The 19,268-nt window shown below is 39.8% G+C and overlaps 1 protein-coding gene across 1 annotated transcript; it reads right to left on the reverse strand.

The window, feature by feature from the left end:
* Positions 1–3,924: 3,924 nt before the first annotated feature.
* NDUFA7 (NADH:ubiquinone oxidoreductase subunit A7) lies at positions 3,925–17,967 on the reverse strand. Its single transcript, XM_069218593.1, has 4 exons — positions 17,847–17,967; positions 11,988–12,037; positions 6,968–7,117; positions 3,925–4,183 (listed from the first exon to the last, which is right to left on the reverse strand). The coding sequence occupies exons 1-4, from the start codon at positions 17,895–17,897 to the stop codon at positions 4,087–4,089; spliced, it is 348 nt and encodes a 115-aa protein (XP_069074694.1). The 5' UTR covers positions 17,898–17,967; the 3' UTR covers positions 3,925–4,086.
* Between the last annotated feature and the right edge of the window lie 1,301 nt (positions 17,968–19,268).

Consider the following 19,268-nt stretch of genomic DNA (forward strand, 5'->3'; position numbering starts at 1 on the left):
TTCTTAGGATCGGAGGGTAGGCTAACAGACATGACCCCTTTCTGGACAAGTGATCAGCTTAGCTCCATAGTTTAAAGTGGCTCTGCCGCTGGGACCTCATAGGAATTGACCATCTGGGGGACATCTGGAGAACCAGGAAGCTGGTTTCTCTCGAGGACCTGTGAAGGGACTATGCAATGGGGGTGACTGTTGACTTCCAATACCTTCAATTGAAACACGCACTAAAGAAACATTTCCAGGTAGGCGAACAGCTTCCGGAATCGGCTCCCCTGGAGGACCGATTGCCGTCAGAGCCAATGCCGAAGGCAATCTCCCTGACGTACAAAAAACGTATGAATAACTCCCCTGATCCAGGGCGTTCTCTGTGAGAGGCTTGGGAGAGCGAATTAGGAACAATAGAGGAGGAGGAAGACTGGCAGGAGGCCCTCAAGAGTCTGCGAGAGGTGGCAATTTGTGCTCAGTTCCACCTAATGCAACTTAGAATCCTACACAGATCATATTACTCCAGATATCTACTATATCGTATTAGCTTCAGCGAGTCAGCATTGTGTAAGAGCGGATGTGACATGGCGGGCTGATTCTTTCATATCCTGTGGAGCCGCCCGATCATCCAGGAATTCTGGCAGCGAGCGGTCCACATTATGACTCTAGTCACGGGACTTGTGGTTTCTCTGGAGGCCCGGTGGTTAGTACTGCACATAGCTGTTGAAGAACGGTGGCCGCAATATCAGTGGTTGTGGCTAACGCTAGTGGCAGGTGCAGCTAAAAGAGACATAGCGAGGACAGGGGGAACGACCGAGCCACCAGGGGTACAGGACTGGGAAAATAACTTGGACTGGTGTCAACGAGCAGAACAGGTGATTTATTTGAGCCGTGGATGCCCCCGGAAATATAATAAAACCTGGTCTCAATGGGAGGCCTATAGAAACTGGTAATGGAATGGCGCTGATGGAAAGGACTAATGGGGCAGAAGCATGGGCCTACCATCTTTAACTAAAATTGTGGGGTAATAAATATATTGTGCATTGTAGGCCGGGAGAGGTGAATACGTTCTTAGAAGAGATATTGTATTGATGATACATTGACTATTGCTATGTAGATACGAGAACCAAGCTCGATCCTCTGCAAAACCTTGGTGTTAAATCTTATGTAGTGAGCAACACTCTATACCAATAAAAAGAATTTAAGAAGAAGAAAAAAAGTACAAAATCTGGAGAAAAAACCCAGACAAGGATATAACCTGGAAGTCCTCATTGTGTGCAGTCAGTTATTTTTATATGGTCCAACGATTGCAGAAAGGCCCTCTATGTCTTTAACACCCCCTGGAGTGTACGACTGACATGTTCTAACCTCAGACCTTCCTTGACAACAGTATTGGAGGTTTTCACAAGTACTTGTAGTAAGATCCTCAGACTTGTTTCTTTAGATTGATAGTTTGGCGTAAAAAAATAGTCCATTACTTGGGGGTTCATGGAACCAAAATAAACAATAGATGGTACTATTCTAAGGAAAACATTCTGACCACAGTAACTTTCCTCTGGAGTAGTTGGACTGCCTGCAGCAATAGAAACAATAATTTATTAGTCAGAGTTGGTTGTACTTGTGATTAAATCGAAGTGAATCCACACTTGGAAGGAGTCAGGGAGGCTCCATGAAGATGATGGGTACTACCTTAAATGAGCTGCAAGTTGCAGCTGCTGACTTGCCTGGGAACAGCTCCCAGAGCTGCTCCAGTCTCCGTTGTGGTGCTCCCAACAAAGCTGCGCACATCTCGGTTTTCTCTGATAATCTCTTCCACTTGCTACAGAAACAGCATTTCCGATCCATTTCCATTTTGTGCTCGTCAGCATTGTCAGAGCAGGACTCTACTATGCTAGCGCATTAAATTCAACAATCCTTGGACTCAAGAGTGTTCATTTTTATCTCCACCTAACACAGTGGAATGGCTATGACACCTGTTCATTCAATTTCCAACATCTGGTTATGTAACACACACCGATGATGTGATTAACATCAAATTCATCATGCAAAGTGGTTGTGATGCCAGATCTTGGTTCTGCTTCCTGACAGGAGGTCAGAACGCTCTTTGATGCACTGTTTTCCTGTTAGAGGAACTCTTACCTACAGATTTCATATTATACGACAGCGATGGTTTTACCCCCTTTTTACTTACAGGCGCTTTCTTGCCTACACAATTACATTGAACGTGCATTCCCAAAACCAGACTACTCACACAGGCGTCAATCAAACCTTTTGTGTGCTTTTTTTTTTTTTTAGTCCTGACGAGGGCTTGATAAATTACAGAAGGTAAAAACGCCTTCGACATAATCCAGGATGAAAAAGATACTTATTAACATATGTTGTACAACGGTATACACAATAAGTTTTGATATCTATTTTTATCCAGTACCACACAGTGCACAGTAGAGGCTCCTTATCTCTTTTATTTCATTTTATGTGTATCACTTTGCACCCCCCACACAAATTTCAAGAGCACTGTGTGCCCACTCTGCACATCAAGCACTTATTCTTTAATTAATATTGATGCTGCAACTGATTAACAATAAGAATATTAACATTATGATTATTTATGGATTATTGCTGGCCACACCTTTTTGTAAATTGTTCACATACACAATACGTTTGGCTTAATTTTTGTATGAATGAAAAAAGGGCCTGATTTGAAATTGGCAGACATGTTACTCCATCACAACGGTGATGGATATACCATCCGCCGACATTTAAATCCCATAGGCTATAATGTGATTTAGATTTTGGTGGCAGGATACCGGTTGTGATGGGTTAACCTGTCCACCAAGTTCTAAATCAGGCCCAAAGTTCTTTCACCAGTGTGGCAAGCACAAAAAGCAAATGTCAGACTAGCAGACTAGAAACACCAGATTCACTTTATCCTTCAACACAAGGGGAAGGACTGGGTATATTACCCTGAAATTCTCTTTGTAGAAAATGGATATTGTAAATGAGAAGGTGGATCGTTGATTGACACAACCCTCAATTAATCAGGAGAGCAACAAAGGATGTTGGACTGTAAGCCCAGAGGGTAGTTGACGTTGACCTTATTTAGGAGCGATTGTGAGGCAGCCCGAACAACACTCTGCCTTCCTTGGCCCTCACTTGACACAGCTGACTTGAGCTGTACAACCTCTAAGCGACTTGGAGGTACCAGCAGGATAGACTTTGTGAGGTGATACAGAAAAGAATTTACTAGCAATCACATATCATGAAATGAGAAATCATTACACGTCAGCTCTCTATTTATTTTTTGTGTTTTTATACATATTATCAGTGTTGTTCATTTTGTAAACTGAGTGCTTCACTTTCTTTGATTTAATCCATTTGAGGGCTGTATGTGCAGCAAAGACACGAGTCCCTTTTGCCTGCATGTAGTGGTAGCGTGTATGTTTACAGTGTTGTTTGCTTTGCATACTGACTGCTCTGTTTTCTTTCTGCCCCCACCCCACCCCCCACACACTTGAGCGCTGTGTGCCCAGTTGAATCGTGAGCCCTTGATGACTGCCTACGTGAGCCTCGACCATCATGGTCACCTACCCAATGGAATGTCCGGAAAGCCCCGGGAGTATCTAGAAGTAGCTAGACAGGCAAAGTCCTTACATACCTCATCAAGGATGTAAGCCTATTTAGCCAAAAAACATATTGAGTAACATTACACAAAAAACAACATTGATCAACTCTCAAGAATAGACAAAGTGGCACATTTCAGTGGAAAGGGGGCCAGATTGTAACCACGTGCAAATAACTGCGAAATGATATAGTAAGGCTGAGGGTGATTTTGCTATTCAACATGAAATCCTATAGATTTCTCGTCAATTCTGCATTCATAGAAAATCATAATTATGGTGCATAAAGTACTGACTTAGCCAAGAGAGGAAAGATCGAAAGACATCATTTGTAAAAGTTTATTATATATTATTTTTAGTGATTATGTTTTTTTCACATGACATTTCTACGCAAAGTATAATGAGTCTCTCAACGTTCAAAAAACAGAATAACAGTTGTTTTCCGCTGCTGTTAACTTAGAGGCACACATTTCCAACAACGTTCAATTCACAAATATGGTTCGTCTGTGGACAGTTCCCATTTTCGAGGCGGTATTCCTGGTATGACTGGCTTCTTTTCACTTTTTGCAACTGCAGTATCCGCACTGCCGAGAGAATGAAGTTACAATTAGAAAGTAACCATAATTTTTTTTTAAAAAACATCAAAACCTTAAATGGAGGATTTCACATACACTTCGTAATTTACATAGAATCATTACTTCCCAGAACAAAGATGTCTCCCACCAAACAATTCTATATGAATTAAATCAATGACCGAAACCAATTCCAAAAGACACCAGTTCTAGTTAATAAAGAAAACTAGCAATCTTTGACCAAGACTGTTCTCTACATTTAAGACACTCTCCAACGTATGCATTGTGTTTTCATTGCTATAGGACGGATGTCTTTCCAGGATATATAATGCATTTGGCAACATTGAATCTAAATAGAGAACGTTTAAATAGCCACACTTACATCTTGAACATGTGGCACAAATCTGTCCTTGTGCACCCAAGTTAAACATCTCAGTACTAATCAAAGAAAATACATTGTGTTCTTCTACTCGTCCATATCCCACATAGCTCTGACCACCTCCTTCCCTTTACATGAAACATATAGTCTACACCATCAAAGTCCCTATATGCCCAAGAATAGGAAAGTATGAACAAAGTGGCCATGGAGGGCATTAACATTCGAGTTGAGCTAAGTAACGCTTCGTATGGGAATAACGTTGACCCAGGACAAGCAGAAGGCAGGGATACAGAAGAAACAAGAACAGCCAAGGGTTTTTGGTGCATGATGAGGAAGGACAGAGTTTTCGCCCACCACTCTTTGATGCCAGCAAAGAATAGCCATCTTCAGATTTTACAGGGCCATTAATATAAACATATCTGTTTTGATGCCCTTTTTCAAATAAGTGTTGTGCGTACATTAGGTGTTTTTTTAAATAGCCTGCTCATGAAACTTCACACATACACAATAAAGTTAACTCAGCCCTACTAAAAGCACAGATGAAAATAGAAAAAAATGGTGTTCTGGGCTCCTGAAAGGGTTCATTCTCACAGATATTGACACATCAACAGCTTCATCACCATGATAACTAAATGAGGTTGATGTACGCACTTTTAACAGGAATCTAGCTGCTCTTCAGTTATAATCACCAATCAGAGGTCCTAATATAGGAATCCATAACCAGTTCTGTTTTGTCTTGTGTGTCCCTCTGCGATAAATGGGCCTCACAAGTATGGGACACTGATAGGCACAGTTTTTTTCATGGGAACATTCTGACCATATCCGTGCGGAGCAAGGGATGCCCCAGGATCAGCTGCACTCACTATCTTGAAGAAGGAGACACAAGCTAGCAAGAATCAAGGCACATGGTAAGTATGATTTATACTTGAAGACGTGGTCTTTTTGGAGCCCAGTATAACACTCCATATCAAGGGATTGAGTGGTAGTACAGGTTAAAACTACTCTGGGAAGCTGGCCCTCATTTGCTTCAGAAATGTGGTGCTCTCAGTTTGATTTGCATTTCATGCTGAAATATGGGGGCTTGAACATGTGGCTATTCATCGATCTGCTTTCGAAGACTAATGCTCTGGGACTGACCCAAACATAAAAGGGAGCAACTTCTATATTCAGATGAGACTGGGCTCCTACACACCGTGGGACAGTGTGAGGACGCATGTGGTGTCCTCTTTAGTCACAATAAGGTTTTACATATGTGTAGGATTTTAGTGAGTTCCGTTGCTGCCAGTGACTTTTGGGCCCATGGATTGGCCGGGCTACCTCGTTGCAGAAGCACCACCTCAGTGCACTTTGTGCTCAGACTGTGCTCCTCTGAGCGTGTCTGCACTCTGCGCCACGCAGACATGGCTTAGTCATGTGTGAAAATAGTTGATGCGGATCGATCAAATAGCTGTTTACATTCGCGTACAACAGAGTACGTCCCTATGCAAAGGCGTACTGTTGTGCACATGAATGCAAACAGGTGCTCGACTGGTCAGCATGAAACATTTTGCTGAAGCGACTGTCAGACACATGTAATCAAGCATGGGTGCGGTGTTTTGGCTGCTCCATCTAGATTCAGTGTTGGTCCGTAAAGGTTTTTTCCACGCTGAGCAGGTATTCTATAGCACTACAAACAGCAGGTTATGGTGAACAAGTCAATTCATGGTTTCAAGTAACAAAATCCAAAGTATAAAATGACTTTTTTTTATTGACCCCAGAGCGTTCTTTAAAAAGAAACCTTCAATAAAAAGTTCAATAATTATGAAAATGAAAGAACATTCTCAGAGCTTCTCCTAAACTTTACTTTGACCCCCCCCCTTAATCTGTCATTGTTTTTAATCTTTCATTGCTTTGTTAATAACACATCGCATTATACATTTTAGTATTCGTCTTTTTCTTCATGTGTACCTAAATATAAATGTGTTGTTCTTAAGTTTCTTCCTTGTGAATTTGTCAATAATGTATTACTTTATTACACACTGCTCGTTTTGACATATTTACAAAGATATCAATCATGTTTTATTTTTTTTAAACACATTATTTTGGTCTAAAGTGGAATCAGGTTTCTGTGTAAAACTAGACGCTCTTTAGCTCGTCCCAACAAGGTTTTTGGCACTAATATGACGAGCACCTACTTTCTGGTGAATTTGTTTAGCTTTATTAGTAATTTAAATATTTTGTAAGGCCTGCACCTTATAGTTCGTTCGTATGAATGTTCTTGGCAGAGATAGGAGGACATATATATATATATATATATATATATATACACACACACACACCATTTTAGTAGCTCGATATAGAACTATAATTAGTTTAGCCTATAACTGCAATTCACTCACCATATAACATTTTGTTCGAAAGACGAAGAGCACCCTTACCTCTCAGCTTGAGTACCTGAAGTGATAACTTTGTGAGGTGACATTATGATCACTGGAGGGTAAGTTTCCCGACGTCCATCACGTGTACAATAATAATTGTCTGCAAACTTATGACTAGGACCAAGTGGTAGCTTTGGCGGAGGCTGAGTCCTGCAAAGCATAAACAAAACTACATTCAATAATAAAGATTTAGCAAAATAATCCAAAGACACAGTTTCTGTTCAAGGTTTAGGAGTGCACAACACCAAATTAATTCTGTGCCTCAGTTTGATGGAGAGAGCAGAATATACCACATTTCAGAGTATAACACACAGACTGTCACCACTGTGCATTTTTAGTTAATTCAGAGTTTCCATAGAAAGAGGAGTTGTTTTTTTGCTAATAACTTTGGCACAATATGACAAATCTTTTCCAAAAATCAAAGTTCAACCACCTGAGCTCCTTTCTGGAAAGCTTCGGAGCGATTCATTTATTGGTGCCAGAGAAAAAGGTCGGGTCCAAAAACGTCTTCTTCCTGTGCAATTTCCCCAAAGGAACTTTGGGACATAGTACAGAAAAAACTGCTGAAAAGAATTACACCAAATTTGACAGAAAGCTGTGTCTTCACTGAGGAAGTTTGCATTTTGTGATTTGATGTAAAGCTGTTCAGCTGTTTGAGAATTGAAGGATCAAAATGTAGTGCTATCTGGACAGTTGGTCCTGCAGCAGTACTGAGGTTCTCCCGCTGCACCGCAAATTAAAAAAAGAGAGAGCAATCTAACTGGCTGAGATGACTTTTTTTTTTTTCCAGTCAGCCCCCTTGGTCCCAGGGAGAAGTACTGGTCTTACAGAACCAAGAGATCTGAATAGCTTGTCACACTATAAAGAGAAATGTTGTGACTACCATTACAGGACACAGAGACTCAGTCCTGGAAAGGGGATGATGTGCTACTCAGACCGATAGGCACTTCTGCGGAGGCCCTAAGTGACACCCTGCAAGGGCCAAAAAGAAAACAAGTTTTCATTGCGCATGTACAGTGGTACCCCTGTGGGATCCAGCGCAGTTCCCGTTTGGTAGCAAGGAAGACTCAGTACTGCAAGATCAAAGCAAGCTCCACAAACTGAAGCTTGAATGGTTTCACAGTACCAGTGGAGCAGACACTTATTGTAGTACTGCAATACCAAAAAATATTTTTCAAAAATTGGGGTTGGGCGGTGGAGAAGTTGGGCACAGGACCTTCCAATCTACACTTTAAACTAATGGTATTTGAACATGACTTTCTGTTTGCCTCTCAGAGGTACCTCAGTATTGGTTAGATATTCATGTACGGTGAACTTAAAAATGCCAAAATTCAACTAACACCTGTAAAGGCACCTTTGTTATTTCAGCCCATGGGGAAGCTCTGGGCTCAAAGTTTAAATAAAACTATTTATGATAGTGAGCACAACTTTTGGAATCAGGAAGTAAAACCCACACAGGACTCCCACAGGACACTCTTACTGGCTCGATTAAAAAAAAAAAAATAAATAAAGCAGCCATTTGATCAGCCACTCAGGAGACACTACTAAACATATACCTTCTTTTAAAACAATCTCGAATAATTTAGCTAGTTATTGGATTTGTGTTTCAGAGAAACAGTTCACACTACACACAATCCTAAGCCATCATGGCCTCAGACACAACAGGAGACTGGCAAACACCAAGTGCCTCTTCCACCACACCACACATAAGCAATGTTCACCATCAGATGTAGCAGCACAAGAAGCAAGGATGGCAAAACAATCCCTGGTAAGCAGTTTTATTTTACCTTTAATCTGGCAGAAAAAGAAATTAGTGGGCAGGAGGTGATATGCACTTTGCGCCATAATGCACTCCATAGACTGAAGACTGGCCAGTATTCAATGGGAACCACTGCAGTGAGGATACAATTGGGGGCTATGTACCCAAACAGCATAGTCCATTTAGAAGAAGCACTTGAGGGCTAGGCACCCACACCCCATAGTGCATGTAGAAGTACAAAAGAAACGAGCAGTAGAAATGCAAACAATTGCTTCAGTGGAAGTGCTGCAACAAGAAGAAGATAAGGATGATAACATGCAGAATTTCAGGAGATACTGCAAACACAGTCAAACGGTTGTGGTCTGTTGTGAAGTAAACAGAATAGTTCAAGGGCCATAGAACAGCACCTGCAAACAGAGCACAAATACTTGTGTAAAAAAGTTGAATAAAAAAGCTAGAAAGAATATTTTAAAAAATCGAACTGTAGTTAAAAACTGAAAAAAATAGTCAAAGATTACAAAAAAATTAAGAACAAAACAATGTGGGAAAAAAATAAAAGGTATCCATTCTGTTCTACAAATAGAGTTAGGTGTTTGCAGAGTGTTGGCCATCAATCCCTTTGTACATGGCTGAAGGCTGTGTGCGGATGAGTGTTTACTGTTTGCAGTCGGTGGGAACAGGGAAAGTCCTGTGGCAATCCCCCACTGCACACATCAAAAGACCATGTGCTGTGGAGGTTTGCCCAACACTATGGGGTTGGTTGCATGGCTCTGCTAGACCCTGTGGCCAACCACCTGCTGAGTGGCCAAAAACTGTATTCAGCGGAAGAGTTGGAAGGATATGATCAAAAGCCACAGGAAAAAGAAAAAAAACAATCACTGAAAAAAAACAAGGTTAAAGAGACATTATAGTCAAGATCTTACTTTATGGTAAAAAAAAAAAAAAAATCACTGAAGGGAAAAAAGGTTTAAGTGACCGAATAGTTAAATGAGGTAATAAGATTTAAGTTTTAATATAATGAACCCTTAAAATACACATAAAAAAACAAAGGTTAAAGTGAAGCTAGGTGTTGTAATATCATATAAAAGTAATGTTTAAAACCACTGAAATTGACCATTTATTGTTTGCTTGGCTAGCTATAACTTGGATCCCGCCATGCCCAGGTTATGACTTCACTTATCACATCAATCACAAAATGTTAAATGACATCATAGATTACATTACTGATGACATCTCACAAAACATAATTGATGATATCACTGAACACATTATGGACGACATCATTCAATGGATATGACACTTTGCTATAAGCCTTTAATACTGGCAACTCTTGATAATTCTTTCATATTAGTATGCACAGAGATCTACAGGGGAACAAAGTATTATAGGGAGACAGTTTAGTATTTCAAACATATTTTTTGTAACAGGCATTTGAATCTAGACCCAACCTATTAGTATCGCACTACCATAACTCACACTAGTTACGATCAATCGCTACCTTACTTTAATGAAGTACTGCTTTCACCTGAAACTGTCGCTTGGATGATGTCATCAGGAATGCCATCAATGTCATTTGAGATATCCTCAGTGACGTCATCATGCTGCTATCTAACATTTCATGAGCGATATAATATGTGAGGTCATAAGGCGGCCAAGGCGTTAGCACAGGTTATAGTCAGTTTAGTAATCTAATAGTGGTGAACATCAGTATTTTTGGTGGTTTCAAATGTTAACTTTTATATTATTACAACACCTAAATATAGCATCATTTCAACCTTTGGTTCTTTACAAAGAACACTTGTGTAATTTATTACAAAGTAATATATTACTCAGATGTTTCTTGGGGACGTTTAGTGAAGATTTGCCAAAAGGCACCAAAGTTATTAGCAAAACAAAAAGGCTATTTCTACAGAAACAGTGACCTAAAATATAAATCCTGATCACAGAAGTAGGCTACTTTAAAAAGTTAAGCCCGACTCCACTTCTTTTAAAACTTAACCATCATAAAAATCTACACTGTCTGATAACATGCAAGCTCACTACATAATACTTGCCACAACATTTCAAGAGAATGCTTCTTCTTTTGATTAATGACTTGAGCTATATTAAGGAATCTATAACTTAACACTTTGTTCCTCAGTCCTTTACGGGTTCAAGGTTGATACCACTGCTGAAAAGTATATCTTGAAAGACAGCCTTCAAAGTCAATAAAAGCCTGGTATCAGAAATCCTTAATGCCACAAAATACTGGAGAGAACAATTAAAATGCAAGCCAAAAAATCCATATACATGAATTATTATCTGGTCAAAGTAAGAGTCTAAATAGGTATTTTTCTATAGTGTAACTAATTAACCTGGGGCAGTTTGCTGTGCTGGGTACAAGTGATGAAAACATTTTCTTTAAGGAACCCTTTAAAGTAACCATTATGAATGAATTTGTTTCGTCCTGTAAAGTAAACATACCAATTGGGACAGAAAAAGCTACCAAAAGAAGATGACCAGGGTAACACAAAGGTACAGTAGACAGCCAAGATTTTCAGAACAGCCACAGAATATGCAAATTATTTCCACTTAAAGCAGTACATAGGATCTTTAAACTCTGTCACAGCTCATGGCCTCCTGGGCTGGACTCACATTTATGAGAGGCATGAAATGCCTCTATATGCGCAGATGTCATCATGATGGTATATCTAAAGTCTCTATTTCAAATTGACATGCATAATTTCTCCAGCCACCAGGAGGAGAGAAGAAGGGATCTAAACTTAATCCATCTATTTTTTAACCTTTACTCGGTTCTCTTTTCAACCCATGAAACTTTGACATAATGGCAACATGCTGCATGTTTATTTGATACAGAAGATAATTTAAATATAACCCACAGTCATTTTGCACACATTTTAGGTCGTAAACTGAAGACTAAAATAATAATTAGTTCTGTATGGTTCAAGGACCATACCGGCAAACAAACGCCAGTTTCAACACAAGGCAGATTTGGATATATACATACATACCATATTCAAAAATATATATAAATAAAAAATGCGCTTTCCAAAAATAAATTTATCTCAATTAATTTCAACTCAAGCACTTTGAAATAAACAGGAGTATAAATGAAATTTTTTAATTAAACACAAGTCACAAATTCTTGTTTCTAATCAAAGGAATCTGTTGCTGCTATAATAACATTTACCACTTCACTAGGCACAAACATTCATATATATCTGGAAGCCATAAATAAGACAGACTCGAAGATACAATTACCTTTTTGATATTTCAGTGTATCTGAGTTGTAGTTTAGACTGAAGATCACGCTGCAAGAATAAAATCACAATAAAGGAATTAAATTGAATCTAGTTTACAAAAACTGCAGTAATACTATACTTTAGAAAGGTTTTTGTGAAGACTGCATCAAAGCATGACTGATGCCAATGACACTTTTCTAGAATTGTACCTGGATAGCGGGTAGAGAGTGAAGCTGCATGTTTAACAATTATAAAAACAAACTATCTTATGCACCCTTGTCTTGTAGCCTGTGACTTTACTGTTGATGCATTTTCACTAATGCTGCAAATAACTTTCATCATATGTCAAGAAGAGTGATAGTATAATTTAATTCTGAATTAGAGCTCTCAAGATTCCAGGGTACACAGTAGAACAATTTGAAGATGTTGGGAAATTATTTTAACCAGGAAGCTAAAACTCTGACTTGATGGACTCCGTTAAAGTCAATTGTGTCACTGGGACTGGAGAAAACTGAGTCGGTGTGGGACTGTGACCTCAGTTAAATAATCATGTGAGCAAATCCATTCTCCAAGAATAGTGATTTGCATTCTTTGGAAAGAAAGGACTCCAAATGGTAAGATGGCTCAGCCTCATAGGGTGCTCCTCTGTCCCTGATATTAGGTCTTGGTCTCTGCAAGGTGTTAGTTGCCCCAATGAATGAGGCTGTACTCTTGTACATAAACATGAAGGGCCAAAATATCACATTCACAAAGGGAAGACTGTTCTCCAAGTAGTGGCATTTGCCTGTGATACAAAATACCAAATCTGCGTGTGAATCTCTATGCAAACTCTAAGATTCACTGCAAAGTTAATCTCATTTTAGCATATGAGTCTAAACAGAAACCATACTGCTTTCATAAGGGAGAGAGAACCTGGGCTTTAAAGTGAGACATAATGGCGTGATAAATGAGACTATTCTGAAATGTGATAAGCCTGTATCCCCATGTTCGAGAAAGTGACCATTGTGAAAAAATCCAATGAGTGAGCTGTGCTTTAGCTTGTGGGACTTGCCCCAAGTGTTTGAGCATAATTTAAAGTGTTAGACCAGGGGTCTCCAACCTTTTCTGTAGCAAGAGCTACTTCTGATCAGTGAAAATCATTGTAAACTACTGAAGGCTAAAGAACTTGTGCATTATTACCAAACACCCCCAAGCCCAGCTTCTTTGGCTTTAAGCCTAATGTCCATAGAGTCAGATACTTTGGTTCGAACAAAATACTTTAACTAGGAGCACTAAAAATAGGGCTGTGATGTGTGTCAGTAAGAGTATGGTCTTTGTGGATGTATGAACATGTGTGCATATGAACGGGCTATAAGTGTATGGGTAACTGAGAGCCTGTGTTGTATGTACTTGTGGCACAGGACATACTTTTCACATATGTAGAACCTTTACATGTATAACACAAACATAAAACCATGTTTATTTTTAAATGGGAGAAATTTAAAGTGCAAGAATGTTCATAATGTGGAAAAAATGTCTGCACTTTAAATTTCTCCCATTTAAAAAATAACTGTATTTTTTGTTATAAATGAAGGACAGTGTTCTACTGGTCACAAGGAGCAAAAGGCCAACTGTATGTAAGTGCAATACTGAAAACAATTGAGAACATTCAAATGAAAAGTTAACTTAATCATAAGTTAACTTTTCATTTGAATTTTCTATGATTTAAAAGCATTGAGAAAAATCATTTTGTTCTCACCTCCAATTCTGAGTTGACAATGACTTTTAAGAGTTAAATACCTTAGTGCTCCAATTCTTCACCCCTGTGCCTCACCTTGGGTCATAAATCTGACTCCAACATTTCCCCTTTTCAGGCTCTGCTAACTGAAGCCTGATGATAATAATGTAAAATAAACACAGCCTTCCCTCAGCTTTAAAAGAAAAATTGGGACCCTGTACTTATTTAAAAAAGTGAACTCAAGGATGTAAGCTACTCTGAAGGGTCCTGGGAGCTGCTGGTAGCTCGCGATCCACTTGTTGGAGACACCAGCGTTAGAGTCACTAAATAGGAGTATGAGATCCACTGTTTCAAGTAGAATGAAAACAGCGATAAGCCCCAACGTGTCACAAAACAGTATCTGGCGGATGTTCTAATATACATCAGCATTCCCCCAGAAACATAAGCAAAAGGCCTAAAAAAAGCATTAATATGTTACTACACGTGCAGGTTGAGTAACTTGAATAATCTACTTGACCAGAACTGTAATGTACTTGAACCATAAACAGGTCTCAAATTGTGTGATGCTAGGCAAATATTTTAGCTTACAGAGTCACCTTTTTCTTCATTCTCACATATGAGTATACCTTCAAATATGTAAGCTCAGCATCTCTGCTGTACAAAAAAAACATATATTTTTTTAATAAACAGACTAAACGTTTGCTCCATGTATAAAAATAACCTATCCCACATATAGGGGACATATGATCCATTACTTGGCTCTTAGTTTACTAGTATTATTTCTACCACGGCAGGATTGTATCTAGGTTTATGTTTAAACACTCATTTTTAATAAATATATTACTAACGCATGATGTAGTTGCACACTGTCATTTACAGACAGAATGCTTCCAAGAAACGCCTAAAAGCCTTCTCGCTAACTTGCAGCTTTACTGTTAACTATATAATGTATTAACAACCTGTGAAAATCGAGCTTCAGAAAACATATTTATTCTTTGCACATCACCAAGTAAGGTGGTCCGATTTGTTTTAATTACACCAAAGTAAAAACATTGGTCTTTCACAAGTAATGAAATATATTTTAAAATGTCTGTACAGTTGACTAAGCTATTTAAATGTGTGTTAGGAAAAACCTGACAAAATTCTGAAACTCTGCAGACAGAATGAAAATTAATTGTAAGATAAACTGACTTGACCTCTGTCTCTGAACACAGACCAAATGTGCGATGGAGAGTAGATTTTTAGAGGCCTGAGTAAGGAACTGAGTGTAATATCAAAGGGAGCAGTTTAAATTGCATTGACACGTGACATGTAAAGATGCCCAACATAACTTAAAAAGGAGCAAAGCTATATGTTTATTACTTAAAAGTATCACATCCTAAACAGAGCTTTTCTCCTTACATTAGGCAAGATACAAATGTACATAGTTATGTAAAGGTATAATTATTTCATATGACAGGGCATCAATCCACTCCTTACGCCCCTGATCCTGCTACTCCTACAGGACCACAGTAAACATTGTAACTGGGATAATACCATTCCGTTTCATTACACCCCTTTGTGTCATGGGCTGCAGCATTACTATAAGCCTCTCAAAATTATAGAGAGGATCCTATACTAAAACTAAGTAGAGATAAGAGTCCTATCTGAAAAGTTCTGAAAAACACTGGTCTCAACTGATAATTTCATGGCTCTTAAATCAGTAAAACACTGCTTCAAAAATCAACAAATTACCACTTAACAAAGTAACTTCATAAAAGTACTAGATATACAAGATCTCAATGTGACCTGTTTAACTTAAATTAGAAGTGATATATATACTTTGGGTACAGTTTTATGACTGTGTCAAAACTATTGAATACTTAATTTTCCTCATGTAATTAAGAGGTGTTGGAGATGAGTCTAGGACTCTTATCTGTTGTTCGTTCCTAGCAGATGGTAATCTCCAAAACGTAATCGGCAGGACATGTACAGACTAGGGAAGCAAGATATAGCCCTCTCTCACCTAGGCTGGTACATTGCTCTGGAACAGTGAAGCACCTGCATCAACCAATCATTGCATTGCTTGACTAGGTGATAGGGTTTCCAATGGCGTCCCCACAATTTCAGGCCACACCATTAACATTGCTTAAGATGCAGTCAGTTACCAGGAAGATGTGCCATCTCAAAAGAAGTGCTCACACAGTACTCACCAGTAGCTTGAGCCATCCAATCTAGTGCTTTCCCGACCAACTCTTGTGCCCCAAATGTCTTGTCCTAGCTCACTGATAGATACGACTCTACATAAAGGGCCAGATGTAGCAAAGGTTTTTACCCATTCTGTGTCTATGGGAAAAAGTGTTCGTACATATGGCCCAAAGTCCTTTAATAACCAGATTCATGTTCATACCCGAACCAGACGACAGCCTATTCAGGGGCTCCTTAATAACCCAGAGGGTCGAACTTGATTTCAACAGATACACTCCACTTCCCTGTAAGAACACACAACGTCACCAGCATATGCTGTAAATAATATTATCCTTTGTTCATGCAAATCACTTGTTCACCTTTTCACTAGGCAATAACAAAGTCACTGGCAAGACAATTGCCTCACACCTTCAAAGGTTCACTTGAGTACAAGATGGAACAAGCAGGAGATCTGGTCTCAGCTGTGTTGTAGTTGGAGGACAGGGTCTTCATACAAAAGTCTGGAGTCAATCATGTAGCAGGCTTTTTTTTCTTTTGTTAGGTTAGGCACTTACGTTACAGGCACTTCCTTATAGGTCCTGTTAGATTTCGTTTAGACCTCCAACGGTACTCACCTCCCAGGCTTTTTCAGCACATAAGACAACAATATTCCATGTATCATCACTTTCTCACGACAATGTCTCATATCACTACATCAAGCTCACTCAGCCCATGGATTCAAACACATCCTCTTTCCTCATACAGGACAAACCAGGCATGCCACCTTACATCATCACCCTCTTTCTTTATATAACTGAGAATGTCACACCAATTCAACAATAGTCAAGAAAAACTCGCACCTTTTCCCTTGTCCACAAGCATTGCACTAATTTTCAAAACAACAACAAAACCCATCACACTCTGGCGTGCACACACACACGCACATACAGCACATGAGTCTCTGGCACGTACACAAATTGCAGCCCACTACTCCACCACAACCAACCCCCCAGTCATACTGGCTCATCTAACTAACATGAACACATGCCAGTCAGAAGAAATCACCTAAATCTGTAAGTCGCACCACACTTTCCATTCGCACACAATACCGACTGGTCCCACAGCACGCTCAAGTAGAACCAGCCACACCATCATGGGGTAGGACATTCCACCGTGTAACCTACCACGACAGGCTACTAGTCGTCCCCACTTCTGCACCTTCAAGGAGCAACATGGTCAAATGATTCTACACGTGAAAAGGCACTACTCTTCCCCACTTTCTCTCCAACTTCAAATCTTCCAACAAATACCCACTAAACCACCTGTACCTACTAGCCCATGCTCCCCACACCATACTGCACACCGTAAGACCGGCTATGTCCCTTTCTTGTCTTTGGACAGCATATCGTTTCCTTACACGCAGATCACACCAGGGAACAGATGTAGCAAAGGTTTTTACCCATTCTGTGTCTATGGGGAAAAGTGTTCGTACATATGGCCCCAGATACCACTGAGAAACCCTGCGGCGATGGTGAGAATATCTACGCTAGGATGATAAACCGAGAGACCCGCCTTCTCTGGATGGTCCTATGCTCCATGGCAAAACATCACCTGGAGAGGCAGTAATTCGATGTACGGTACTCACTCAGTGTGAGGTTATGCTTAAAAGGTGAATGAGTTAACTACCCCAATGAGTGACAGTCTTTGCCAGGTTTCTAGAAAACTAAATGGCGAGCAGCCCTGCTCTAACTACATGCCTGCGTATATTATATATATAATAATATCAGGACAGCCGCTCTCTGGAGGGCGATGAAGGAAGAAACCCACCCAGCAGGTGAATGATATCCAAACAGTAAAAGATACCATCTGACATCAAAAGAATAATGACGGCAGGTTGGTGCAAACGTTTCACAGCAAATTTGCTACTGGGAAATTAATGCCCCCGTTGCATTCTCCCACTCCCGCTTTTTGCAACCCCAACAAGCCAGCTCTCACCCCTGAAAACCAATTTCGCAGCCTCTGGATCAACTTAGTGGCCGACGCCATCTTTGCTGCCAAGGACGGCCGAGCAGCGTCGAAACAAACGAAGGACTAGTGCCATATCACTGCTCACGGGCCATAGATGTGAAAGAAAGACTACGGCTCGCTGTAGCTGTGGCTGGGGACCAATGGAAGAGAGACAACGGTCAATTGAACCACAATAAATTATATTATTATTATCATACATGCCAAAAGATCCCATTCAGGAAGGAGACTCGCGATTTTCGGAGCCAAAAATCATATTATGTTAGCTGCCTACCTCCTGAAATTGCCCCTGCTTCAAGATACATCAATGGGAAGTATATTCCCCGGATTTTTTTTTGCTTCAAAATCTCCATTCCTGTTCTACAATGTTGGCACGTAGGCACTAGCATCGCTAATTCCTGGATATCTGGCAAGCGCAGGGGAAAAAATCAACACACTCTGGCTAAAGTGAAATCCACTGACTGCTTAACGCATGCATATGAAGCAGATTCTACATGGAAGTGGAACTTTGGGGGCGCCAGAAATGTGAGACACGACTGGCATTTTCAACGGAGAGCCTTTAAGCAGCCTCTGTACCTGATGCAAGGAAACAGGCCTGTATCCCTGTAGAGTATCTACAGCCAATAACATCCTTCACATCCTAGCCTGGTTGGAGGATGCAGTTGCTAATCCCATTAAAGTTGTGGAATACATGGCGACATTTTAGAACAGGAAAAAGGGAGATTTTTAAAACAAAATTGGGGTAATGTTTTTTCTCCATGCATTTATATTAAGGAAGAGGCAATTTTAGGTGGCGGACAGCTAAAATAAAGCCATTTTGGATTAAAAAATCAGGAGTCTCCCAGCTGAATCGGGTCTGCTGGCGTGTATGTTGTGGTATAGTTTGACCAGTGCAAAGTCCCCTGGACAAAGACCATAGTGGCAAAAAAAAAAAACAAAGAGGTGCACACAGTACATCTTATTTCAATATGCTTGGCATTTATGTAACCCCAGTGAACTTGAAGGTTGTCAAGTTCACATAAAGTAGGTTAGAAAGACAAGGGCCGTAGGGCTCTTGAACCTATGTAGAAGAATTGTGCCCTAACAGAACATTGACGTGACATATGACAGAGTCATTGTGATATACGAATATGTCACTGACATTATATATTTACAAATAAACAATATCAGATTCAACTTGATAGTCAGTTACAACTCTATTATTGAAACCTAAAAAGGACCTCTTCAGACTGAATCATATTGTCTGTTTCTTTAAGATCGTTTTCCAAAATGAGAACTTAGAGAATAATTGGGATGATAAAGGGGGTTAGATGACTCAGACTAGTTGGAATTTCATACAAGCAGGTTGAATATACTATTTTTGAGACAGTCCCACTGTCCACAGTAAACATT

Source organism: Pleurodeles waltl, chromosome 12 (genome assembly GCF_031143425.1).
Source record: "Pleurodeles waltl isolate 20211129_DDA chromosome 12, aPleWal1.hap1.20221129, whole genome shotgun sequence".
Taxonomy (NCBI): domain Eukaryota; kingdom Metazoa; phylum Chordata; class Amphibia; order Caudata; family Salamandridae; genus Pleurodeles; species Pleurodeles waltl.